The 26,807-nt window shown below is 37.8% G+C and overlaps 2 protein-coding genes across 2 annotated transcripts in view; both read left to right on the plus strand.

Annotated features, from left to right (window-relative positions):
* Positions 1-16,428, plus strand: part of ZBTB41 (zinc finger and BTB domain containing 41) — a 46,259-nt gene extending 29,831 nt beyond the window's left edge. Inside the window, exons 9-11 of the mRNA XM_060126934.1 lie at positions 1,482-1,587; positions 6,677-6,765; positions 15,104-16,428. Of these exons, the coding sequence (XP_059982917.1) occupies positions 1,482-1,587; positions 6,677-6,765; positions 15,104-15,759 (851 nt within the window). The 3' untranslated portion in view covers positions 15,760-16,428. The remainder of the gene's footprint in view (positions 1-1,481; positions 1,588-6,676; positions 6,766-15,103) is intronic.
* A 10,041-nt stretch (positions 16,429-26,469) lies between these two features.
* Positions 26,470-26,807, plus strand: part of ASPM (assembly factor for spindle microtubules) — a 67,858-nt gene continuing 67,520 nt past the window's right edge. Inside the window, 1 exon segment of the mRNA XM_060142016.1 lies at positions 26,470-26,754. Within this exon segment, the coding sequence (XP_059997999.1) occupies positions 26,470-26,754 (285 nt within the window).

Genomic DNA, 26,807 nt, shown 5'->3' on the forward strand with positions numbered 1-26,807 from the left:
TTGGTCACTGTAATTTTAATCATTTGGTTATCCTTTATGACCACAAACCGTATTTTAAAATTTGTTTTAATCAAATTCTCAAGGTTTGCATTTTGCATATTATGTAGATATGTGCAGTAATTACTATTGGCACTTCTTTGAAGGAAGAAGCCAAGATAATATTTCTCATTTTGATTGGATTTGAAAGAAGTTAGCAAAACTTGGATGCTTGAAGAGAGTTATTATAATTGGGGTGTTAAAGTTGAGTACTAGTGAATTTTTGAAGCCCTATCTTTGGAAGAGTACCTTAATAATCCTGATCAATTTCAGATCTTTATTCTGTATTTATAATTTTTATACTCTGGGGATTCATTTCGTATTTTCCTCTCAGATTGATGTTCAGGAAGTGCTAAAAGAGCCACCTATATGAGCACAATAATGGGAAAGAGCCATCTCTATGAGCCCAGTAGAACAGGTGATTATTATTATTATTTTAAACATAATTAAAATATAAAGTATGCAACAGATATAACATTTTCTTAAATGACCCCAATGAGGCAGGTTGCGGTTGTTATAGCCACTTTTAAGAGATGTTGAAGGTCTGATGACTTTCTCACTGGAATTGCGCATTTCCATTTTCAGGAGAATTCTAAATTCCTAATCCTAGAGGTCACATGGTTTAATTGCACACGGGTGTTAAGTTGAGACTGGTTTTTAAAGGCCAAGCCTTTGTAACTGGATATAAGAATAGAGATGACATGGGGCTTCCCTGGTGGTGCAGTGGTTGAGAGTCCTCCTGCCAATGCAGGGGACATGGGTTCGTGCCCTGGTCCGGGAGGATCCCACGTGCCGCAGAGCGGCTGGGCCGGTGAGCCATGGCCGCTGGGCCTGCGCGTCCGGAGCCTGTGCTCCGCGGTGGGAGAGGCCACAACAGTGAGAGGCCCGCATACCGCAAAAAAAAAAAAAAAAAAAGAATAGAGATGACAAATTGGACTCATCTAGAATTTTCCTTTATATTTGTATTTTGGCTCATTGCAAATGTAAGAAATCCCCACAGATGAAAAATCTTTTAAAAGTAAAGCACAAAGATCTGAAAATGTTCAGGTCCTTTTTATAAACATAAGACAGCCTCATCTTAAGTGTACATTCATTTGAGGTGTTTGATATCCAGACTTACATATTCCTAAAACACATCCTGAGTTTTGAGGTCCTTTCATTTATCTTACTCTGTTACACTGAACGTCAGGGTTTGAAGTGTACAGCAAAAGGCTACTGATTCCTTCTCCAAGTGGGGAGGAGGCTTCACACGCATAAAAATAAGTACAGAGTCATTGAAGGAAGATATTTGAGTAAGAATATAAGGCAAACAGCCCAGATAAAGGGTGGCTTTACCTTCCTGGTATATGTTTTCTACCATGTTATCTTACTGTTGGATAATTTGTTTCTGGGGATAAAAAAAAAATTGAAATGCACCTTATAACGAAAATATTTGGGTCTTTAAGGTGAGAAGGCTCATCAGTGTGAAGAATGTGGAAAATGCTTTGGTCGTAGGGATCATCTCACTGTCCATTACAAAAGTGTACACCTTGGAGAGAAAGTGTGGCAAAAGTAAGTGAAAAGGCAGAGTTTCTCATCATCATTACCTTGATAAGTCTGGGTTGGAGGAAAGTTGTCTCGTAGTTCATTTTATGTAATTGAGGTTGGGTTAATCAGCGATTTTTCTCTAGCTTCTATAGCTTTTCTGCAGACCTAAAGGAATTGGATGTAGCATATTTTTCATACTTGTTTTCGGTTGATTCAATGGCTAGGAGGAGGTAGACATTGAAGTGAATGACTAGTATAAAATCTTGGCTTTCTTTGGGGATTTCATTTATGTTTGGTTTCAGGGGCTCTTGGAGAGCTAAATATAAATAAACATACTGCCTACCTATATTGTCATTAATGTGACAGCAGTTACTGGAAAATATTTGTTGTCAGAATTTAAACCTCTTTTTATTCACACTAAACATTTAAAATGGTATTTTATTTGAAGGAGGTATGTACTGTCTTTGAACATCAACTTTTTAGCACAGTTTAGATATCCAGGCTTAACTGAGATTAGTTGTTGAGTTTAAAATGTTCAAAGAAGTTCTGTTCTTGGACTAGGTACTTGGAGCAAATGGTAAGTAATAGACTTGGTCTAAGGTGTCAAGAAACTTAGTGTAATGATATGATCAACAAAATACACATAGTATATGTAAATGTAGTAAATGATAGGCCAGTTTGAAGAAGAGTAAGGAGTGTTGATTTGTATTTCTTTTTTCCATTTTCATGTATTGGTTTATTGTTTCTTTCATTGATTTTGTTCAGTGATACACTCATTGAATCAATGTATTCATTGTAGTCATTGAACTCTTGTATTCACTAGATACAAGGAATGCTGCTAAGTGTTGGGATATAAAGATATACATGATGATGTCTGGAGTAGAAAATGAAAACTTCAACATATCGTATGAGTGGGTGGAAAATAGAACTGGAAACTCACTTGCTCCACAGATTCTATAACTGTTTTTCTCAACTCCTTTATACCCTTAAAAATTATTTAGTACTTTGGGGGCTTTTGTTTATAGAAATTATATAATATAAAAATAACATTATTGTCTAAATAAATTATATAATCATATTAGAAATTTAAATGATTAAAAATTAAGTACTTACTTATTAATTCATTTAAAGTAATAATATACCCATCATGCTAACATGAATAGCCATTTTATGGAAAATAACTACAGAACAAAAACAAATACTAAAGAGTGGCATTTTAAAAATATTTATTTATTTTTGGCCGTGCCGGGTCTTAGTTGTGGCATGTGGACTTCTTAGTTGCGACATGCATGCGGATCTTGTTCCCTGAGCAGGGATCGAACCCGGCTCCCTGCATTGGGAGTGCGGACTCTTACCCGCTGGACCACCAGGGAAGTCCCAAGAGTGACATTGTTTCACATTTTTGTAAGTCTCTTTAATGGCTTCATAGAAGACAGTTGGATTGTCACATGTGCTCTTATGTGTTATTTTGTTTGAAGTAAATGAAGAAAATCTAGCTCACTCAGATACATAGTTGGTAAAACTAGGAGTAGAGGAATATTAAGCCTTCTTAGAAAATTGTGGTTGTTACTCTTTGCTGCCACACCAAAACTAAACCAGTGGTAGTTTCTTCAAGGTAGTTGCAAAGAGGAATCTGAAACAAGATTCATGAAGCTTTCATACTCTTCCATTCAGTCCATTGGTCTATCTTGTGCTCTGAAGTGGATTTTTAACCTACTGTAATATGCATTTGTCATTTGGAAAATAAGGGTTCACTGAGTTATGCAGATTTTCCCAATGTTACCACATTTCACAGTACAGGAACAACAAATCACACTTGTTAACATTGCTTCCAGTCTCTCAGAAGGAGAACTGGGAAGCTGTCAAGATCACAGGGGCAGATGCAAGTTTTCCAAAATTCTTAATTAGCTTGAAAGCTCAAATTTTATCACTGATAACAATACTATCAGTTTTTTCCCTTGAAGTGACAGGCTTACTTCATTGAATTTTCAAGAAAATGTCTGCCACCTACTCGAGTCCAGCTGTACTCTGACTTCCATTTCCTCAAGTGGAATGGTGCTCCGTGAGGGGAGGGATCCCTGGGCTCACAGCGGGTCTCGCAGGCGCCTCGAGCACACAGAGTACCCAGCGTGCAGTAGAGCTTCATGCTTCCCACCTCATCACGAGGTTAGCGGAAAGGCCACAGTGCAAAGGGTGAACTTTAATAAAATTAGTAATTTTACTGCTTTATCACAGTTGTTTTTCTTAGTAATTTTACTGCTTTATCACAGTTGTTTTTCTTTCTGTGAGTACATCGTGGTGAAAATGTACAGTGACCATTAGTACATTTTGGTATCACTACTTTGTTTAGAGCTGAGGCACCACCACTTTTACCCACTGTTCCTTTTGCTCTTTAGTGTAAATGTCAACATCGTGAGAAAAGCAAGTCATGTTTAAAGTATGATTTTGAAAATAATTTTGATCTCGTAGACCCCATGAAAGAGCTTTGGGATCCTCTCCCCGCCAGCAGGGCCTGTGACCTATCTGCTGGCCTAGATACTTGTGGAACCAGAATCTGTATTCTCCATGCTCTGCAAGGGCTGCTAAGGGTGGATCTAGAATATGGAGCCTTACAATCATTTCGTGGAACCAACACTTACTTCTAAGAGATAAAAAGCCATTGAAGATTTTAAACAAGAGGATGACATAATTGGATTTGTATTTTAGGTACATCACTCTTATTGATGTATGGAAGCTGGATTAGTGGTGGATAAATCTGGAGGCAATAGATCAACCAGTTAGAAGGCTATTATAATCTAGGAAAAAGATGGTGAGGACCTAAACTAGGCAGTAGCGTTAATAATGAACAGTGGAAGGTACTTATTTGACCAATATTTAGGCCTTTATTGAGGGAATGGGAGCAGTCACAGGTGATTCCTCTTTCCGAGGAATTCCTGTTTCCAAGTGAGTGGTTGATTGATACCAGCCACTGAGTTAGAGAATATAACATAGGGAGATGATGAGTTTGGTGTATATTGACTTTGAGATGCTCAGTGCACACTGAAACATAAAATCCGATAGGTGGATAGTAGTCTACCTCTCAGAAGTGAAGTCTGGGCTGTGTATAAAGAATTACATGTGAGCACTTTATGTGCAGATTATTCAAGGAGAGAACGTGGAGAGTGATGAAGACTAGCACCCGCCCCCCAACCAGTCATTTTCAAATGTCTCTTCTTCTAAATGTTTTTAAATGGTGACTCCTTCAGTATCCTCTCCTTCACTTTCTGTTCACTGTTGTAAGCTGTTGGGATGTGACCTCTGACCTTACTATCCCTCTCCAGTTGCTATCAGTAGGAGTCTCTTATTGCCAAATCCAGTAGACATGTTTAAATCCCTTTCATACTAGGCATCTCTGCTCCATGTGGAACTGTGTATCACTCCTGCCCTGAAAATCTCTGCTCTTCAGCATCTGTGTGAGAATGGAGAGATATATACATAGAGCCTGACCCATGCAGGTCCTTGTAGATTTTATCTTTTTCCTACATACACTGTGAGACAGTTTGTGTTTTGAGCCTATCTGTGTTTAAAATGTCACTCTGTCCATAGTACAGACCAAGATTTCTTAGCCACAATACTACTGACATTGGGACCTGGTCATTCTTTGTTGTGGGGTCATCCTGTGCATTGTGGGATGTTTATCAGCATCCCTGGCCTCCACCCACCAGATGGCAGTGGCCAGTAGCACCTACCTGCCCCTAGTTGTGAGAACCAAAAATGTCTTCAGGCATTGCCACATGTCCCAGGGGGGTCAAAACTGCCCCTAGTTGAGTTACCACTGCTGCTTTCTCTCTGTGCCTGTGGGAACCCTGTTTGTATCTCTGTATTTAACATGGATATACATGCAATAAGATAAGCCAGGCATACAGGTTGCAAGTCTTTTGCTAAGTTTATCAATGACACTCCCAGTTCACTAAATCCACATTATCTTTTTAAATGTCCATTTCATCAAGTAGAAGTAAGTTCCTAGAAGACAGGGCCTTGCATGGTGTCTCTGTAGCTATTTTGTAAGTGTAGAGTTGGATGAATTGAAAAGTGAGAATGGCATTTGAAACCCTAGGCATACTATTGCTATTTAATATTAGTAACAACATGTTAAACATTCCAGTAACACTCAGTGGATATGTTAAGGCCAGCTGTCTTCTAGAACATTATGGTAGCCTGTGTTTGATTTGTTTTTCCGTGTACTCATTAGAAGTGAATTGCTTCCAAGGTGAGATGATATGGCTTTCCTAGTAACTATCACTTAAATGCTAATCATTTTACAAATATATTAATCCTAAAAACTAAATTTTGAGTTTAGGATTGTTTAACTCACAAGTACATACTCTTAGGCACTACACTTTGCTTCTAAGTTAACTTCTGAGTAATTTATAGCTTTTCATGTCTATTAATCTACAATAAAAATAAAAGACTGGTATCTCATTCTTTTTTACTTAGGTGTAAAATTTATTTTAAGTTTATAATATTTATTTGTTATAAAGCGTACCTACCGAAGAAAAGTGTCCCCTTTTGATGAATGCAGATTTTGAGACTGCTGCAGTTTCATTTTTGCATCTATTTTAACTAAGGTACAATTTATATACAGAGAAATTCACTCTTTTTAGTGTGTAGTTCTGCAGGTTTTGACAAATGCATGCAGTCATGTAATCATTACCATAAGTTGAGACACAGAATAGATCTGTATCACCCCTGAAATGTCCACCTTTGTACCTTTGTAGTCAACCCCCTTTTACCCCTCTCATTGATTTTTTTTTTTCTGTCCCTACAATTTTTCCTTTGGTATTTTTTAACAGAAAATAATAATACAAAAGTTTGCGGATTTAAAGCTTAAAATTAAGCAGTTTAAAGTTGAAAATCTAAGGACATCTTTTATAGATGTATTTGTTGAATATAACTGGACAAGGAAGAATCAGAGATAAGGTTGATACTTAAAAAGTATTTCCATGTTCATTTGGAGTTCTATGCTTTACTAATGTGAGAATTATATATGAAGTTGTAAATGAGTTGTAACTTATTTTCATTATGTTATTTATTAAAATTATATTGAAAAGCTCAAACCTTTTTATTTTCTTAGATATAAAGCAACCTTTCATCAGTGTGATGTTTGTAAGAAAATTTTTAAAGGCAAATCAAGTCTGGAAATGCATTTTCGGACACATTCAGGTAAAACCTAATGGGTATTTTGTATATATTTTTGTGTAATTATTCAGAAGTGAAATATGGACATTTATACTTGTTGTTCTTGGTGAAATTGTTTTGTTTTTTCCCCCAGTAAGATTTTTACTTATTAGAATTGATGTCATGAACAGACAATATTCTGATCTACTATTCATTATTATGTAAGCTTCAATACTTTTGAATATCATTTTGTAGAATTTGGGAAAATTTTTTTCCATAGGGAATTTATTCAACTTTTAGTTCTCATCGTCCCCTTTTCTGGTTGTTTTTGGTTCCTCTATATCTATGAGATGCTCTGAAGACATTTCTTTTATTTTCTTCTCTTTTAAAAGAGTAATTCAAATATGACCTCATTGTCCTGTTTACCAGTTACTGTTTTATATTTATTTATTTATTTATTTTTGGCTGCATTGGGTCTTCGTTGCTGTGTGAAGGCTTTCTCTAGTTGCGGCAAGCAGGGGCTACTCTTCGTTGCAGTGCACAGGCTTCTCGTTGTGGCTTTTCTTGTTGCAGAGCACGGTTTCTAGGTGCGCGTGCTTCAGTAGTTGTGGCACATGGGCTTAGCAGTTGTGGCTCGCAGGCTCTAGAGTTCAGGCTCAGTAGTTGTGGTACACGGCCTTAGTTGCTCCGTGGCATGTGGGATCCTCCCAGACCAGGGCTTGAACCTGTGTCCCCTGCATTGGCAGGTGGATTCTTAACCACTGTGCCACCAGGAAAGCCCCCAAGTTACTGTTGCATAGCTTTCCTTTTTACATAGTCAGTTGTGATTTATAGTAGAATGATTTGTTGTGATTTATAGGTAGTTATAGTAGAATGATTTGCTTCAGCTGGTTTCCAGAAGTTATTTTCTTAATCTTTCCTTTTTTCCCTTGGCAATGCTACCATATATTGAAACATAGATTGTTGGATTTTTTCCTATATGTTGTCATAGTTCTTGTTTGACTTCTCATGTAAATTAACAATTTTTAAAGCTTTCTTTCCTTCTTTTTAAGAAAGAAACCCATTAATGCATTTATGGCTGCCTTGCTTTATATTTACTTTGGATTTTGTCAAGCTGCTGTTCTGGTAGGGAAAAATAATTGATTTCATAAATATCAAAATTGGAAATAACTGGATTTGGGCAATTTCAATAGCAAAGAATTTCAGTAAAGAATTTATTACTGATATAGTACTGCTGTTAAAAATAAAATTACACCTCTCTCAAAATGAGAAAGTCATAATTTGGGGGGTATATAAATATATAAAAATGTAAAAAATGAGGAAACTATATTAATGCTAGTCTCCACACTAGTTATAAGTAATATGCCTAATAAACTCATGATTTGAAAAAGTTGGTGAACTTACGAAAAGTTAATTTGAAACCACTGATGATTAAGAATTGTAAAACTACAGGAATTATCTAGAGGAGAAAGTTAATAAGAGCTGGCTTTCTAACTGCATTAAGCTTTTTGAAAACACTGATTTGTAGTAATTAGTTGATGACCAATGACCGTGGAATTCTCAATTCTGGATATCTCAAAGTTAGTTGGAATTAGGGGCAAGTCCCTCTGTCCATTGAAAATTAAGGAAATGAGCTCTGTTACAGAATAAGATAAAGTTTATGGCTGTTATGAAATGAGAAGGAGAAATCATTTGAAGCAGGGGTCAGCCCACTTTTTTGGTAAAGGGCTGGATAGTAAATATTTAAGTTTCTGTGGGCCAGACAGTCTCAGTCTCAACCACTCAACTTTCTGTGGTAACATGAAAGCAGCCATAGAAGGGTATAAATAAATGAATGTGACCACATTCCAAGAAAATGTTATATACCAAAACTGGCAAGAGACTGTATTTGGCTTTCAGGCTATAGTTTGCCACCTCTTGATCTAAAGTGATCAGCAGGCTACCCAGACAGGACTTCACAGAGCAGCTGTTCCAAGAACTGGGTGCTATGCTCCCAAGTCCACTCCTGAGATTTACAGGTCCAGAAACTCAATTTTATATCTGTGCACTAATAGTTATAAGTATTCTAAGGAGTTCTTCAATAACCACTGGAAGTAGAATCACCAGAGTGTCAGCTTACTATTAACCTTCTAGAGAATGAGATATTAATGTGTGCTGGCCAAGGTGTCCTTTTCTCTTATCAAGGAAGTAGAGTTGCTAAATTTATTCATCAGAAGGAGAATTGCTAAATGTAGTTATAGAATAAAATTAGGTAATAATTGTATGGAATCATTTACTGAGGAAATGGTGAAGGATGCTGAGCCATCTTTCCTGTTGTAACAGTGCACCTCTCTGGTGATGAGAATAATCGTGTTCCCCAGATTCCTTTTCTCTAGTGCAGGTACCCTTACTGCATTGTCTGTACTGTTAGATTCTTGTTTCTTGGAATACCCTTGCCGGAGTCCCTACAGACTTCTTCTCTTCCATTGTTCCTTCTTTAGAAGAGGTACAAATAAGTGATTGGTTTTAGTTTTGGCCAGGTCAGTACCCTTTAAGTGCTTCAAATGAATAGATATGATCAGCGCCTAGCCCAGGACTTGTAAATAGTAGGTGCTTAATAAATATTTATTCAAGGAATGAATTTATCATGTTTTCCTACAACTACCCTCTAAACTCATGTATGTTTTCAAACCACACAATTAGAGAAATTCATTGGAAAATGGATATAAGATTTTTTTCTACAAATGTCTTATTCTCATCTCTTATGTGCTTTGCTTGTGTAATCCTCAGAGTAGTAATTATGTCTATTCAGCAGTAGTCTTGTTGAGATGTAATACATTCAGTTAAAATGGGTATAAAGCTGATAAATTTAGGGCTTGATTTTAGACTTGGCAGAATTTTTAAGCTGTTTTTTATTGAAGTATAACACATAAAGTACACAAATGAATTTTTATAAATGAGTGCTTCTATGTAACCACCATTCAGATCAGGATGTAGGACATTCAGAACTCCAGAAGCACCCTCCCTGGCCCCTCCCAATCAGTAACCTCCTTGCAAAATAATCATTATTTTGACTTATATCACCATTAATTAGTCTGTCTGTTTGAACTTCATATAAATGGAATCATACAGTATGCACTCTTTTGTCTGGTTTCTTTCAGTCATATGTCTATGAGATTCATCCATGGAAGTAGTTTGTTTCATTTTCATATGAATATATCAATATTTATCCGTTTTACTTTGATAGACACTTGGTTTGTGTTTACTTGGGTCTATTATAAATAAAGCTGCTCTAAATATTCTTGTCTATGATTTTTCATACACACTGCATTCATTTCTCTTGTGTACATGCCTAGCCCTGGGATTGCTGGCTTATAGGATATGCATATGTTTTACTTTAGTAGACACTACTAACCAGTTTTCCAAGGTAATTGTGACAATTTACCTCCTACCAGTAGTGTATGGTGTATGAGAATTCCAGTTGCTCCACATTTTCACCAATACTTGATAGTGTCTCTTTTTTTAGCCATTCTGTTGGATATGTAGCACTGTCTCAAAGTGGATTTAATTTGCATATCTGTGATGAGTAATGATATCGAGCACCTTTCCATACACTTATTGGTCATTGGATATTCACTTTTATGGAACACATGGTTCATTCTTCTGCTGATTTTCTTAAATTGGATTATCCATCTTTTTCAAATTGATTTATGGGAATTCTTTCTATATTCTGGGTATGAGTTCATTGTTGGATATCTAAATTACAGGTGTCTTCTAGTCTGTGGCTGGCTTTTCCACTCTAGTAATGATATCTTTCAATGACTGAAGGTCCCAAATTTTAAAGAAGTCTTGTATCAAGTTTCTTCTTTCTAGTTAGGTTTATTGTATCCCCTTTAAGAAACTTTTGCCTACCCCAGGGTCATTAATATTTTTTCTTTCACCTTCTGACGATTTATTTTAACTTACATATTTAGATTATGAACTTTATCTTATTTTTGTGTTTATTATTAGGTAAGGTCAAAGTTCTTTGTTTTTTTGACATGTGGTTATCTAGTGGCCCTAGCACCGTTTATTGGAAAGACCATCCTTGCCTCAGAGCATTTCAATGGCCTATTTGTTTTAAGTTAAGTGATCATATATGTGTGGTTTGTTTCTGGACTCTCTTCTGTTCATTGGACTATTTGTATATTCTTTCACCATTACTATACCATATAAAGTACTGTGGCTTTCGATATCTTGTAGTGTAAATACTCCAACTTTGTTCTTTTTCATTGTCTTTCTTATTCTTTTTCCTCTATGTTTCATATGAATTTAGAAACAGCTTATAAATTTCCAAACACAAATACCTTCTAGCTACTTTTGGATTTTCTAAGCATACAAACTGGCCATCTGTGAGTAATCACAGTTTATTTCTCCCTTTTTAAGTCCTTGCAATGTCTCTCTCTCTCTCTCTCTCTCTCTCTCTCTCTCTCTCTCTCTCTGCCTTATTGCTTTGGTTCATATCATCAGTGGTATATTGATAGTGGAAATCCTTGTCTCCAGGAAAAAGCTTTCAATATTTCATTACTTAGTATGGTTTTTATAGATTTTTGTAGATACTGTTTTTCAGATAAAGAAATTATCATCTGTTCCTAGTTTAGTTAGAGTATTTGTCATGAATAGGTGTTGAATTTTATCAGATTTTTCCCTGCTTTTATTGAGGTGATTATATATTTGTTCTTTATTATTATGATAAAATACATTGATTTTTGTTTGGGGTTTGTTTTTTGTTTTTTGTTTTTTTTTTGGTCTATGGTCGTGAGACACACTGTCTATTATTTTTTCCTTGTTATGTCCCTAACAGGTTTTATTATGACTATGCTGGCATCAAAAAATAATTTGGGAAATAATACATCTTTTTTCAGTTAACTGGAGGAGTTTATATAATATTGGCATTATTTCCTCATTACTATTTGGAAGAATTCACTGATAAATTCCACTGAACTTGTTTTCTTTGGAGAAAGGTTTCAATTAAAGATTCCTTAATAGTTTCAGAGCTGTCCGATTTTCAATTCTTGTTTCATTTTTAAGGAATTTTATTTAATCTAAAATATAAAAATCTACTGGCAAAATTCAGAGTATTATTTATCTTTTAATGATTATAGGATCTTTAGTGATAACCTTATTTTATTCCTATTGGTAATTTGTTTTTTCTTTCTAGAAATTTGTTGATTTTATTAATCTTTCAAAAAACTACTAGATTTTGTTGATTTTTTTTCTCTTTTATATTTGTTGTATATTTCTTTTCTGCTTTTCTCTTTTTTATTCTTTCTATTTTATTTGGGTTTAATTTCTGTCTTTCCCTATCTTCTTTATATAGATGCCTAACTTAATTAAATTTGGCATTTCTTTTTTTTTAGTATACATATTTTAAAGTTCTAAACACTTTAAATACTGCTTTAGTTACAGTTCACAACTCATTTTATATTTTATGTTTTCATTAGAATTCAGTTAAAAATAGTTTTTAATGTCTTCTGATTTATTCTCTCATTTGTGCTTTATTTTAAATTGTACTATATTGCCCAATTCCTAAATATTTGGGGATTTCTAAGTATTTTTATGTTACTAATGTCTAGCTTAATTCCACTTTTGTCAGAGAATGTATTTTATTCAAATATTCTGCATTCTAATATGATATTTTTGTCTACTTATTCTATAAGTTACTGAGAGCTATATGTTAAAATCTCTAACCTAACTGTTGATTATAAATTATCTATTTTTCATTTTGAGTTCTTCAGTTTTTTGCCTTATATATTTTGAGGCTGTGTTATTAGCTATGTACAGATGGTTATATCTTACTGTTGATGGTCCTTTATATCATTGTAAAATGTCCCTTTTTATGCTGGGATAAAGGACCAGCTCTCTTTTGGATAATATTTATGTGGTATTTTTTTCTTTTTACTTTCAGTCCTTATATGGGCCTGTATTTAAGATGTGTGTCTTTGGAGTATTATTTTATTATGATAACCTCTTTTAATCAGGATGTTTAGTTCATTTAAATGTCACATGATTTCTCATTTATTTGGGTTCAAATCTGTCATCATGCTATTTGTCCCGTCTGTTTCTTAATGCTTTCTTTTTCTTGTCTTCATTTCCTTGTAATTATGAAGTATTTTTATTACCCATTTTCCCTCAGTTTACTTGTTAATTGTATGTTCTTTCAGTATTCTTTTAGTAGTCACCTTGAAGATCACAACATGTGTTCTTCTTAAATTATTAGAGTCTATCTTAAATTAGTTCTTGATCCCTTTTCTAGACAATTCAAAGACCTTACGACACCTCATCTCTCTCAGCCTTTACGTGTTATATGTATTTTAATTTTACATATACTTTAAACCATGTAAAACATTATTATTTTGTTTGTTTGCTTTAAATAACTCATTTATTTTTAACCATATTTACCCTTTACTCTCCACTCCTTCCTTCATGACCATTTTCCTTCTTCATGTAGGATTCCCTTTTGTGCATATTTGCTGGCACCAAATTCTCTTAGGTTTTGATTGTCTGAAAATGTTATTTTACTTTATGGAGACTATTTGGCTGACTATAGAATTTACATTAGCAGTTATTTTTCTTTCAGTATTTTAAATGTGTCATTTTTTTCCTCTTTGACCTTCTCTAGTGTTTGTTGAAAAATATACTGGCAGTCTTATTGTTGCTCATTTAAAAGAAATCTCTCTTTAATTCACTGCTTTTTAAGATTTTTCTGTCTTTGATTTTCAGTAGTTTTATTATAGTGTGCCCAGATGTGTTTTTGGGGTTGTTTTTTTTTTCTTTCTTTTTGTATTTTGTAAGATGTGTAGAACTTATTGCATCTATGACTTGTCTTTCATTTAGGAAGATTCTCAGTCAATTTTTCTTTCAAATACCGTTTTTGGCCTATACTCTTATTTTCTTTCTGAGACTCCAATTATATGTATGTTAGACTGATCACTTTGTCTTATGTACCCCTCTCTTGCAAATGGCTTACAATACAAGTTTATGATGTAACAAATCTGTAGGTGAGAAGTGTGACCCAAGCTAAAACCTCGGTGTTGGTAGGGCTCCATTTCTTTCTGGAGGCTCTAGAGGAGAATCTGTTTCCTGCTCATTTGGGTTATTGGTAGAATCGATTCTTTGAGTTGCAGGACCAGGGCCCAGGTTCTAGTTTTTTAACTGGTTGTAAGCTGAGAGCTTTCTCAGCTTCTAGAGGCTGCCACATTCCGTGGGTCCTAGCCTCCTTCTTCCATTTTCAGAACCAGCAGTTCAGGATTGAGTTCTCTTGTCACAGCTCTCTGACCTTTTCATCTTCAGTTATCACTGCTTTTAAAGACCCACGTGATTAGATTGGGCCTACCTGGTTAATCTCCCCACTTCAGGGTTCTTTAACCTTAATCATATCTGCAGAGACCCTTTCACCATGTAAGGTAACAAAATCATAACTTTCGGGGATTAGCCAACCACCCTGGCTACTGTAGGAATTTATGTTTCATGGGAAAAAAACAAAAACCAAAAACTGCTGTGTGAGAACCTGACTCAGGAAGAATTGAAAACTGGCCAAGCTTCCTTATTCTTTTTTTTTTTTTTTTTTTTGCGGTACGCGGGCCTCTCACTGTTGTGGCCTCTCCTGTTGCGGAGCACAGGCTCCGGACGCGCAGGCTCAGCGGCCATGGCTCACGGGCCCAGCTGCTCTGCAGCATGTGGGATCTTCCCGGACCGGGGCACAAACCCGTGTCCCCTGCATCGGCAGGTGGACTCTCAACCACTGCGCCACCAGGGAAGCCCAAGCTTCCTTATTCTTGATCCTCATCAACTCTCCTTATTCTAACATCAGGCTAGACATTGGTGTTACTACTTCTCATTCTGATCCAAAGAACCAGGTTAATCGAGTTGCTGTTTTAGCTTTTATCCTTCTTGGGTGGGAGGAAATCAAATGCTCTAGTTTACAACTCTTTTAGGGGCTATAGTGGGAATAATAGCAAGCAAGCAATAATGACAACAGCCTAGGTTTATCAAGTACCTACCACGTGCCAGTGTAATGCTAAGCACTATTATTTCATTTTCTCATTCAGTTCTTTCACCAAGTTTGTGAGGTAGGTACTGTTATTATTCCATATAACAGGTGAGGAAACTGTGCTTAGAAGTTGGGGAGCTTGCTCCAGGTTTGCCTGGTAAATGGTGTAGCTAGAATTCAAACTAAGATCTTTTGGATATTTGAGTTTATTCTCTTTATCAGTTACTATACTGTCTCCACTTTGTGATAGCATGCATTACTGCTTTTATTAAGTTCGTGTAAGAATTCCCATGGAAAATTTGCTACTTAATTAAAATCATTGTCTTACCAAGTGACTGCGTTTTACAGTTAATTTCATTTGTGTTCATACAGGTGAAAAACCATACAAGTGTCAAATTTGCAATCAATCTTTTAGAATTAAGAAAACTTTAACAAAACACTTGGTCATTCATTCTGATGCCCGGCCTTTCAACTGTCAGCACTGTAATGCAACATTTAAGCGGAAAGACAAGCTGAAATACCACATTGACCACGTTCATGGCATAAAGTCACCTGACGATCCTCTCAGTGCTTCTGAGGAGAAGCTTGTATCCTTGCCAGTAGAGTACTCGTCTGATGATAAAATCTTTCAAACAGAAACAAAACAATATATGGACCAGCCCAAAGTTTACCCGTCAGAAGCCAAGACTATGTTACAGAGTGTGTCTGCTGAAGTGTGTGTCCCTGTAACGCTGGTTCCAGTCCAGATGCCTGACACTCAGAGTGACCTGGTGCGTCACACCACTACTCTCCCTCCACCTTCTCACGAGATCTTGTCGCCACAGCAGCCATCCACTGATTACCCACGAGCAGCTGACTTAGCTTTCCTGGAGAAATACACTCTTACTCCTCAGCCTGCAAATATAGTTCATCCAGTCCGACCTGAACAAATGCTAGATCCTAGAGAACCGTCTTATCTTGGAACGTTATTGGGCCTTGATAATGCCACTGCTGTACAAAATATTTCTAATCGTGAGCATCATTCATGAGTAAATCTAAGCATTCCACAGACTTTTTCTGTGGTTACGTGTTAATGGTAGCCTAGAGCTGACAGCTTTTAACTTAGTGGGGCTGCTATTTTTTCATTTTCTCTAGTTTCTCAAGTCCTCAGAACCATTTCAAATCAAGAAAAATATGTATCTCTGTTTACTGAACATATGAATATTTGGACATATTTTGAGGTATAATATTTGAAATGGACATTTTTATGATTTTTTTAAAGGCTAATGCTAATTTTTAATGGTTTCTTTAACTTTTCAAAACTATTTGCTGTTAACATTATGAGGGTATTTGTTTTTAGTCATCAATGGAAATTTTTATTCTTCTTTAGTCTCATTCCTCATTTCTCCCTTCCCCATCTTCCAAACAAGTGTTAAGGATGATGTAGCTTTTAAGAAAGAATACAAGAGTATATAGAACTGATAATTGCAACTGTTCCTTATCCTAACTTAAGTGTCATGATTATTTCTTCCAGATTTTTAAAAACTGAAATCAGGAATTTGAATTTATAAGAAAGTCTTGGATAGTTGGGTGTTCTTTTTTCATCCGGCCATAATTTCAGTTTATGACTATCCTTTGGTCTTTTGACAAACTCAAAGCCAGAAAGCTAACTAATGCAGGATTAGCTCATTGAAGGAAATGTAGAATTGAAATAATTACCCAGATGGTTGGTTTTTGCCTGTGCTTCAATTATTGTGAATAAGAAATGCAAATACAGGTCTAGGCATTAAATTACACAAGTTGAAAATGTGTTAAAAGCAAAATATGACAGTTTTAACTGATATTTTTCAAGGTAAGTTCACCTTATGTATTTTGCCATTTATTTCAGAAACAATAATATATCACAACATATATCTTCATCTTACTATGGGAAAGGCAGTTATAACTAATTAGTGAAAATTTAACAAGCTACTTTTGGTCTCATTTACCTTTGCTAACTGAAACTCTGGGAAATAGAACCTACAGATTTCATATATGATTGTTAGAAAAGGTGCCAAACAAACATAAAATTTGTGTCTAATTGAACTTAATGTTTTTTAATTAAAGGGAACCATTATTTGTATACAGATTTACATGTAATCTAGATCTTTATTTTTGCTTTACAATAAGCCTAATGTCTGTAATTATCCTGGATTTTTATTTTTGTATGAGACAAAAGTTGAGGACTTGGTAAAAGTAAATAGCAGTTGGAGCAAAGCCTCACTGATTAAAATTAAATGAGGAAAAAGTCAGAATTGTAAAATAACCTTTAAAGATGTGCACTTTCCATATTTTCAAGTCAGTTTAAACTTAAACTAGGGTGTTTCCTAGTAGAGCTGCTTAAAGGGTTAGAGAATAGGCAGGGTTGATTTATTATTAGCATGTCATTTGTATGTAAACTACTGGAAAATAGCAATTTTAAGAGTTTTCTACTTCAGTTTTGTTTACACTCCTAATTGCTTTAAGCACTTTTTTTGTGTAAAGTCTGGCCCAGCCCTTGTGAAAAAAATCACAAATAAAATAATGAAGTTTTAGTGAATAAAATTTAACCACTTAATAATGTGGAAACTTGTTTCCTGAAGCACTTAAGAAATGAAGGTACTTTACAGGAATACTCACCACACTAATGGAAATAAAACACAAGAAAAAAAAGTTGAGAATTAGGGCAGTTAACCAAAGTAGCTCATATAAGTAATAAAACCAACCTGAGTTTTGCCTCATTTATTAAAGTTTGGTTATAATTATCCTAGGACCGATAGATACTACTTATGTATTAATTCTTTATAAAGCATTCTTACTTTCGTGTGGAAATGTTATGTCTGGAGTACTTACATGATAGAACTTGACTATATGAGGTACTATTATTCTGTCTTTCAAAATGACTTTAAAAAATACATATCTTTATGATTTTTATCATAAAGACCTGCAAGACTTAACTAAAAAACTTAGTATGATGAAAAGAAATCATATCTAAAAGTGTACCCTGCCTTGCATATAAACCAATGTAGAAAAGTTTGGACTTACAGAAAGGCAAATGGTATATATGTATATGTGTGTGGTATATTATATGTTTGGTAGCAGAAAAAGAGGGTGTTGCGGTGTTGCATTTTCAACATTCTAAAGAATACCTTGCTTTTTGAAGGTATTGACTTTAGGGTTCTTTTAATAATAATCTCCTAATGCTTTAAATATATGATTTGATTGTAGGAATTGGTTTACAGTATAGAACTTTTCTGGAATACATCTCTTATATAAAGTGAAACATAATTATATTTAGTTATTATTGTAGATAACAAACTTGAATAGTAGTTTACTGTTTTATACAATGCTTTCACAGTTATCTCATTTAAACCTCATAACCAGCTCTGAAATAGAAATGACATACTGTATTCCCATGTTAGAGATAAAGAATCTGAGGTTAAGCCTACATCATTAATAAGTGGCAGAGCTACTAATAGGGAAAGAAATGGAGCATTAATGAATGCTTACAAGGTGCCGGGCACTGCGTTTTCTCATGTAATCTTGAAAACAGTCTGGGAGGTAGGTAGTATAATTCTTATGAAGAAATAACCTCAGTGGGTGAACAGACAAACAAATCTGCCTCTAATTTCCAAATTAGAATATACGAAATTTTACAATTGTGAAAACCTCATGGATTTGAGCAAACTGAATGTATATAAGTTTTTGAAGTTGGCACAAAAAAATATGAAATGAGGCCTGCTCTTTTCAGTTAACCTTTTGTCACATTGTGATTTGGAGCATTTTGAACAAATGCTCCATTAACTCTAAAACCCATTAATTCTGTAAATTTTATACTTAAAATTTTGAATCTTGCAACTAAGTTTAGCCTCATGCAGAATTTTTTATTTTATGAGCATAATTTATTGTTTTAAATTAATTTTGTAGTTGATAGCAGTTAGCACTTATTATGTAAATTGAATAATTTATCAAATGTAGGAATTTGTTAACCTAATCCATTTTTACTTAAATGTACCAAAGATTTTTAGTAGGTATTAAAATAGTTTAAAAGAATTTAAATTCTTTGTTGTTTGAATAAATATGTGTCCAAAGAAGCACAGTTGAAGTCCTAGGATTATGGATTTTTTTAAAAAAATCGTTTGAATACTAAGATTAAATGTTTGTGTTTATATGTATAAAAATGAGAACAGAAGAAAATACTCTGGGAATAGTCATACTGACAAACCAGTTACAAATAAAAATACTCAGTTTTCCTCAGTTTAATTAATTGAATGTTATCTTTTAAGTGGACACTATTAAATGCTAAAAATAAGCTTACTTTTTACACTACACTATTAATTAATTTTGCCTTAGAATTTTTTTTAAGACAAGCTGAAGATTTTTTTGTAAGAAACCCCACCTATTTTTTGCAGCCTAAAATGCTATTTAAGATTAGGGTTTGTTCTTCATGCCAGCAAGATTTCACCAACGACTGTGAAGGCAGTGATCTTTGCATACTTTTAAGTAAGTAACTTAGTCATCTGTTGAAGAGGAGTAGCAAAAATAGGGTTTTAAACTGGTGCTTTATTAAGTGACTTTCTTTAAAGTGATGGTAGATCATGAAGTAGGTACATAAATAATTTTCTGTCAACCTTAAAATTGTCAAAACATCTTTGAGGAGTGACTATAAGCTATTAGTTAAGGGCTAACAAGTATTTAAATGTCATTCATTGCTTTTCACTCTATAATTGCAAACGAATTAAAAACACCATTAACTGGTGTGTGTGTGTAAGTTTGTTTGCGTTCTCTTCCTAGCAGATCACTCTGCTGTATCATTGGTGGAAAGTCAGACGGGGAGCATCAGCTCTTTGACAGTGTCCTTTTATATATGCCCAATCTTCTCTGGATTGAATGCTTTGTGCCTTTTCAGTGCGCTATACTTGCTTGGAGTTGACTCTGCTGGCTAGATTGTTTTGGTTAAAAAATGATTGTGGTTTTGTTGTTGTTATGGGTCTTATGTGTGTGTTGCCTGCTGGTCAGGCAACAGTTGTTTTTAGGTTGCTTTATGTTTTTGTAGGAAAATTGGCACCAAGTACTAGTGTGATTTTTTTTTTTTTTTTTTTTTTTTTAAATCTCTACTACTGTGGCCTTTCTAGTTACTGTGAAGCCACTCCTGGGCCTGTCTCTAGATGCTCATTAGAGGAATCTGACAAATAAAGTAAAAAGAGCAGTGTGTCTGCCTCTCCTCCTCCCATCCCCCACCTTTTCTTGTTAATAATCAGTTACCAAACCACCCAGCTCTACACTGAACCACTTCTTTTTTCAGTTTGCCTAAAACTGAGCCAGAGGTGATGGTTTGAGATGGGTCTCATAAAAAGCAGCGGGATCCCAACCAACAAACAAATTGAGTTGATGAACTCAGGAAAAATTGGGACTTTTAAAGTCATGTTGGATTATTCTAAGATTCATTGCCAAATTTAAAATGACTCGAAATGTATTTTTTAATAAGAAACAAAAGTAGCATTTCTAAAACTTTTAATAGTGTTACAGTAAATGTTACTATTAGATTGAATAATGGATAATGTGAGAATAATTTTTTGATAATTTCTAGGAACCATAGACAGTTCTTTTTAGGTCCCCCCCTTTCTTTTGCACATTCCTCTCAGTAAAGTCTGTAGTGGTTTAGGAAGGGGGGATCGTTCCCTTATTTCCTCTAAAATTATTTCTACTTCAAGGTACTTTTTTCCTGCAATAGTTGCATGTTTTCTGAGCTTCCTCTTTGGAAGTGGCCTTAATAAGGTAGAAGTTACAGCATTCGGTCATGTGGAGGATGAGGGAAAGGTCTGGTAGAGAGAGCGTCTGTACTGTGTTTACTCTTCACTTTTCAACTTGCTGTGCATTGATCTTCAGTCTGTGTTGAAAAATCCCCAATTTAAATTTAGCCTCTGTAGCCATTTATATAGAGAGAAAATAAGAATTATATTCAGAGACTAGAGGTTATACAAAGATGGATATACGTCTTTTGTTCTGCTTTTTTCCAAATTCTTAGGTAAAGAAGTAATTTCGGTGCTTGCATTACTGCTGGCAATTTTAAAACATTTCTTGAAAGAAGAGCATGCACACTTCTCATTGTTATTTCGCCTCGTTGCTTGGTATTCCTGCTTTGTAATTACAAAATTTTTATTCCTTGTAACAATCGGACTTTTCTTATCCCTGTGGACAAAACTGTTTTACAACCGATGCGTGCGGCTGCCAAAACATGAGCACAGAGGTGGGCACTTGGCTGCTCCGTGTTGTGTAGGAAGTGTTCTGATTACGGGATTTATGATGTACACTAAAGTGGAAATGCCTATGAACCTAGTTTTCAGTCTCCAATCCTAAGTTTTCTTTTTAATCATGAGAACTCTTTTAAAAAACGATTGCAAAGAAAAATCTAAAATACCAAGATTCATTATTTTGTCAACTGTGTGTAAAGTATCTTGTGAGTTTTATAGATATTTTGACTGTCTCGTGTATCCTGAGTACCAATGTCTTTATAGAAAAATTCAGTTCTCTGTGAAGACTAGGAAGTGTATTGTATATTGAACTAGTTCTTTGTGTTGTTTTGATATTTAAAATAAAGTTCTTTGGTCCTAATAAAGCATGTCTAGGTTTTATTGAACACATTTTCACAGCATGACAATGCAGTGCTCTGCCTGCCTCCTGAAAAATTGAATAAAAAGATCATGAACACATAGAAAACCAGTGTCTTGGGGCACAGTTATTAAAATTTTCTTTGTTTTTCATAAGCTAGGTATCATTATGAAATATTTTATATGTTAAATGTATAAATCATTATTTAATGGTTTTTAAGTGGCTAATTAATATGTTTAAATATTAATAGTGGACTATTATGCTTGAAGTAGTCATGTGCTGTTTTTCCCCAGGAGTCTGAAGTGTAGGAAATCCCATGAAAGGGCTGTTGCCTGCGACAGTGAGATTCCCAGAACTGTACACTCTGGCCACAGGAGGGACCACTGCTGGTCTAAGGCAAGAGCTGAGTGACAGGACACACCCGACCTGGCCAGCTGTCATCTGCATCTGGCACCATAACTGAGCCTCCACAGGCAGCTGGTAGAAGACTAGTGAATTCCAAGCCTTCCCACTGGAGGCGGTGTTGTGTGGGACACCTAATTCTCTATTGCTGTGTAACACATTAGACCAAATGTAGTGGCTTGAAACAACAGACATTATCTCACAGGTCCTGTGGGTCAGGAATCGACTGGCTGAGCTAGGTGGCTCTGGCTCAGGGCCAGAGGTTGAAGTCAAACTTCATGGGACCTGCAGTCTCTAGAGGCCATCCTGGAGCAGACTTCACCTCCAAGCCCACTTCTGGCCATAGTTCCTCCCAACACAGCCTCTCTCTACAGGGCTGCCTGGTGATAGATACACAGCTGGCTGCCCCCAGCTGAAAAAATGAAAGAGAACACAGGCAGGATTTAAGTTGCAGTCTTTTATAACCTAATCTAGGAAGTGATAGCACATCACATCTGCCACTGTGAGTCCCTAAGTCCACACCACTCAAGGGACACAAATTAAGATTCCCCTCTTGAAGGGAGAAGTGACCAAGAATTTTTAGACACATTTTGAAAACCTCCACAGATTCATTGGTTCTAGAGAAAGCATTCTGTACGTCTGTGCATGGATAGTGGGGGCAGGTACAGCAATCTATACTCAGAAAATGCATCTACTCCAGAGAGGAAAATACCACCTCTTCTGTGGTAGAAAGGGTTTAATGTAACCGACATGCCACAGGTAACTGGTTGGTCCCTGGGGAGTGAAGTCACACTGGGGGTTCTGCTTGGCCTCTGTTCACAGGTCAGGCTCTCAGCGGTGGCACATCCAATCAGCCTTGGAAGGACGGAGACTGTTTAAGCTCTTTCATAGCCCCCATATCTGCGGCTATGGCCATTGTATACATGGGTTCACCAAGGAGGAATGGGGTCTCTGAGGAAAGAGGTTCTAACACCTAAGCAGGACACGTTGTCTTGTTTGCCTGATTTTTGAGCTCTTCCTTTACCTTGGATATTCTCTGATGGCATTTACTAGGGACACAAATTTCTTAACTTCCTGTCCCTATTTTTCTTTTAAATTAATTAATTTATTTTTGGCTGCGTTGGGTCTTTGTTGTGGTGCGCGGGCTCCTTACTGTGGTGGCTTCTCTTGTTGCATAGCACGGGCTCTAGGTGTGCAGGCTTCAGTAGTTGTGACACATGGGCTCAGTAGTTGTGGCTCACGGGCTCCAGAGCACAGGCTCAGCAGTTGTGGCGCACGGATTTAGTTGCTACGCAGCATGTGGGATCTTCCCCGACTAGGGCTCAAACCCATGTCCCCTGCAATGGCAGGCGGATTTCTAACCATTGCGCCACCAGGGAAGTCCCCCCGTCCCTATTTTGAGATGTCCTTTTACAAACCTCTCCTCCCCAGACTTAACTTGTCACCAAGTTTTCATTTTGCTTTTTCCAAACCCTTGACCCGCTGCCCAACCTGTTGACTGTGCCCTTGAGTCAGCAGAGAGCAGAGATGTGTCTTCTCCCCTTTGAAGTGGACTAGATGTACCATCCAAACTTCTGCTCCCTGAGTGTTCTCATCTACCCTGAGGGGAGGCTATAGCGCAGCTCTGCTCACATCTGGCCTACCATACACATCTGTCCATAAACCAGGCTTTGTCTTCCTTTATGAAATGGTCAAGGAGATCCCCGATTTCCCCGAGGTACAGACTGAGAAGAGACAGTGTAGGAGGAGGAGATATTACAGGACCCGAGTCGTCTGTGCAGCTTGTGAACTTGGGGCCTGCTCAGCCCTGGGCTGGTGTTCACCACTTTGACTTGATAATGGAATGTTGCTTGTCACATCCAGTTGTTTGGTTCCTTGGATTAGATCCCAGGTCAGCAAACTTCTTTGTAAAGGGCCAGATACTAAGTAGTACAGGCTTTGCAGGCAATATGATTTCTCCTGGAACTATTCGACTCCACCTTTGTAGTGTGAAAGCGGCCATAGATAACATGTAAAGGAATGGGTGTCTCTGTGTTCCAGTAAAGCTTCAGCGGGGTAAGTCTCAGACCCTCCCAGCTCCTGACAGCTGTTTCTTGCTCATCAGATTTAATTAGCAAATGTCATCAATATAACGGACCGGTGGAGGGGCTGCCTCTGCTGGTGAGGGAGGTTTGTGGGAATAGGGAGAAATACAAGCTCTCAGCCTTTAAAATTTTGCCCAAATACCGTACTCCTTCCCAGGGTCCCCCTCCCTCCCCTTAGCTAGGAGGGCTGGTAGGGTCGAGCATTTCATCAGTGTTGCCACATTTACCAGCAGCCTCGGGATTAGTCCTTGGCCGTGTGTTCCCTGAGACCACAGGAAGTGAGGGGCTTCTTCAGGCCTTCCGTCCACACATTCTTGTTCTCAAGATATGTTCTTAGTGGTACCCTTGGATGTTCACAGAGTTTCATTTTCTTTTTCCGTATGTATGCTCTCCAGGGTGGTCAGGTGAAACCAGGTGACACTCTAAGCTTTATAATCATTTATAAAGTGTTGGCATAGCCACTGTGTGCCCCGGCCACCTGCTCTTTGAATACATTGCCCTTCGTATGCACTTCATCTCATGCTGCCGCCACAGATGGATGATTCGAGGACTCAGGATGCTACCGCATCCCGTGGATTATCATGATGTTTCTCGCTAGCAGGAGTTTATCCCTGTGCTCCTCAGATAGGAGCAACTCAATTCAGAATTCGATCTTAAGAGGCAATTTCCTAAGGCCACTATTGCATCAGCCAGGGACACTAAGGAAATAGTTGGCCCTCTCCAATTTAGTGGAATTCAAGGAAGTTTAATAAAGGGACCATTTGCAAAGATGTGACAGGGATGCAGGGAAACAAGCAATAGTGCCATATCCTGGGACTAGTAACACCATGGTATCCCCACACCCAGATCCCCAGAGACCCATGAGGAGAGGGCATCTCTCCAGCTACTTGTGATTTTAATGTTGAGATGGATCCAGCCCAAGGGGGGGCAGGAATGGGGGAAGTACCCTTACCTCTCTCTTTGAGTAAAACAGAAGCTACAGAGTAAAAAAACTATGGATGTAGCAAATACAGAACACAGGCCAGCATCCCACAGCAAAGAGCAGGCTGGAAAAGGGTGGAGGATGGAAGTGGAGGGCAAATAAAAAATAATCCATACAGTTCATTCTGGATTTTCTAAAATTGTGCGTCAACAGCATTGCTTTATGAAGAGAAGCTGTGAGGGGAGAGCATAGATAAACAAGATGTGTTACTATCATGTTAAAAAGGGTTGAAACAAACATTTCAGTGACTTAAGCTTAAGGGCTTATATGTGTAATGTTAATTTGATGAACAACATTCACAGTATGAAATAATATAAATTAAGTGTATATGAAGGTTATTGTCGTTCACATTAACGTTTTGCTAAAAAATTATGGAGTAGTGGTCTCATTGTGCATCAGTCCTAAATTAGGATTTTAAGAAACCTCCATGAACACTTTTGATTCAGTATCGTTAAGATAACCGGGTTCAACATCAGGTCAAAATGGGTGTCAGTGAATATATAATTTCAGATCCCACCTTCCTCATTTTGGTTTTCCACCCAGGGAGATTTCTTTTGATATATTTCATGCACGCGTACACACATCTACAATTTATTTTTTAAAGTCTCTTCCTGATATATTTCATGCACGCGTACACACATCCACACGTTATTTTTTAAAGTCTCCTCCTGTCTTTAGAGGCAGTAGGTGCAGGGGTGAGAGCAAGACCAGCCGAGCTGCCTGTGTCCGTCTCTTGGCTTTGCCACTTCCTGGCTGGCTGGACGCCGGCCTCGCTCATCTGTGAAGCACGAATCATGGCACCTCCCTCACAGGGTTGAAATGAAGGTTGAGATAAATATGTGCAGGGCTTAAAACAATGCCTGGCAAAGAGTAACATGTAAGCGATAACCATTATTATCAGATGTCTACAATTAAAATGAAAACCGAGAAGTTATTTGTCAAGGGCAATGCCAGTCAAGACCATCACTTACGAATTTCTGGGAATCTCAGGTTTTGTTTGTTTACCTAGTTTTGCTCCCTGTATCACTGAGCCCCTGCTGGGGTCAGGCACAGACATCAGCACGTTCACACTAACTATACATTTAATTTTCCTCATTTTCTCCCATTTGGGCCCAGGAAGCCTCTGCGGGGAGCTCAGGGTTGTGACCCTGGGCGGGTATACTGGGGGAGGGAAATCACTGTCCCAGCAAGGCAATGACTGCTGCATTTACGGTGGAAGTGCTGTGACTCTTTCTTTCAAGCAGCCTGTTCACAAAACCGAAAGGCGAATTCCGAGTCTGAGCCCCGGGCCTCAGGGGCCACAGAGACCTCGAATCCACTGTCGCCTCCGCGCGCAGAGCCAGGCGCCGCCGTCATCACGTTTAAATAAGGCGCCCTCTCCTCATTGGCCGGGACTGCTGCCCGATGATTGGCCCCGCGGGGAGGTGGGCGGGTCCGGGCTCCCCCATTGGTGGCGGCGGGAAGTTTAAACAGAGCAAAGAACCTGCGCTGTTTGCTCCTGTTTCCAGTTTGCGAGTCTGTGTGTCCGGCTTATTTACCGGGTCCCGGCGATCGCAAGAGAAGGGGGGCGAATTCGCTCCAATTCCGCCAGCTTCCCGAGAGGCCACGGTGGGCGTTCCTGCACGGCGGCTCGGAGCAGCCCGTTGGGCCCAGAGGCCGCCATGGCGACCAGGCGTCGGGGGCGCGACCGCTGGGAACGGAGCCCCCCGGAACCGAGGCCGCGGGGCTCCCGGGCCGAGGAGGAGGCGGCCTCCCCGCCGGTCCTGTCCCTCAGCCACTTCTGCAGGTCGCCCTTCCTCTGCTTCGGCGACGTGCGCCTGGGAGCCTCGCGGACGCTGCCCCTGGCCCTGGACAACCCCAACGAGGAGGCGACCACCGTGAGGCTGTCCCGTGGCCCGGCCGCCGAGTGCGGCTTCACCGTCTGGCCGAGCGCCTTCGTGCTGCAGGTAGGAGGGGAGTGGACCCTCCGCGGTCTCCCCGCCGCGCTCCGGGAGGGGCC

This window comes from Lagenorhynchus albirostris, chromosome 2 (assembly GCF_949774975.1).
Source record: "Lagenorhynchus albirostris chromosome 2, mLagAlb1.1, whole genome shotgun sequence".
Taxonomy (NCBI): domain Eukaryota; kingdom Metazoa; phylum Chordata; class Mammalia; order Artiodactyla; family Delphinidae; genus Lagenorhynchus; species Lagenorhynchus albirostris.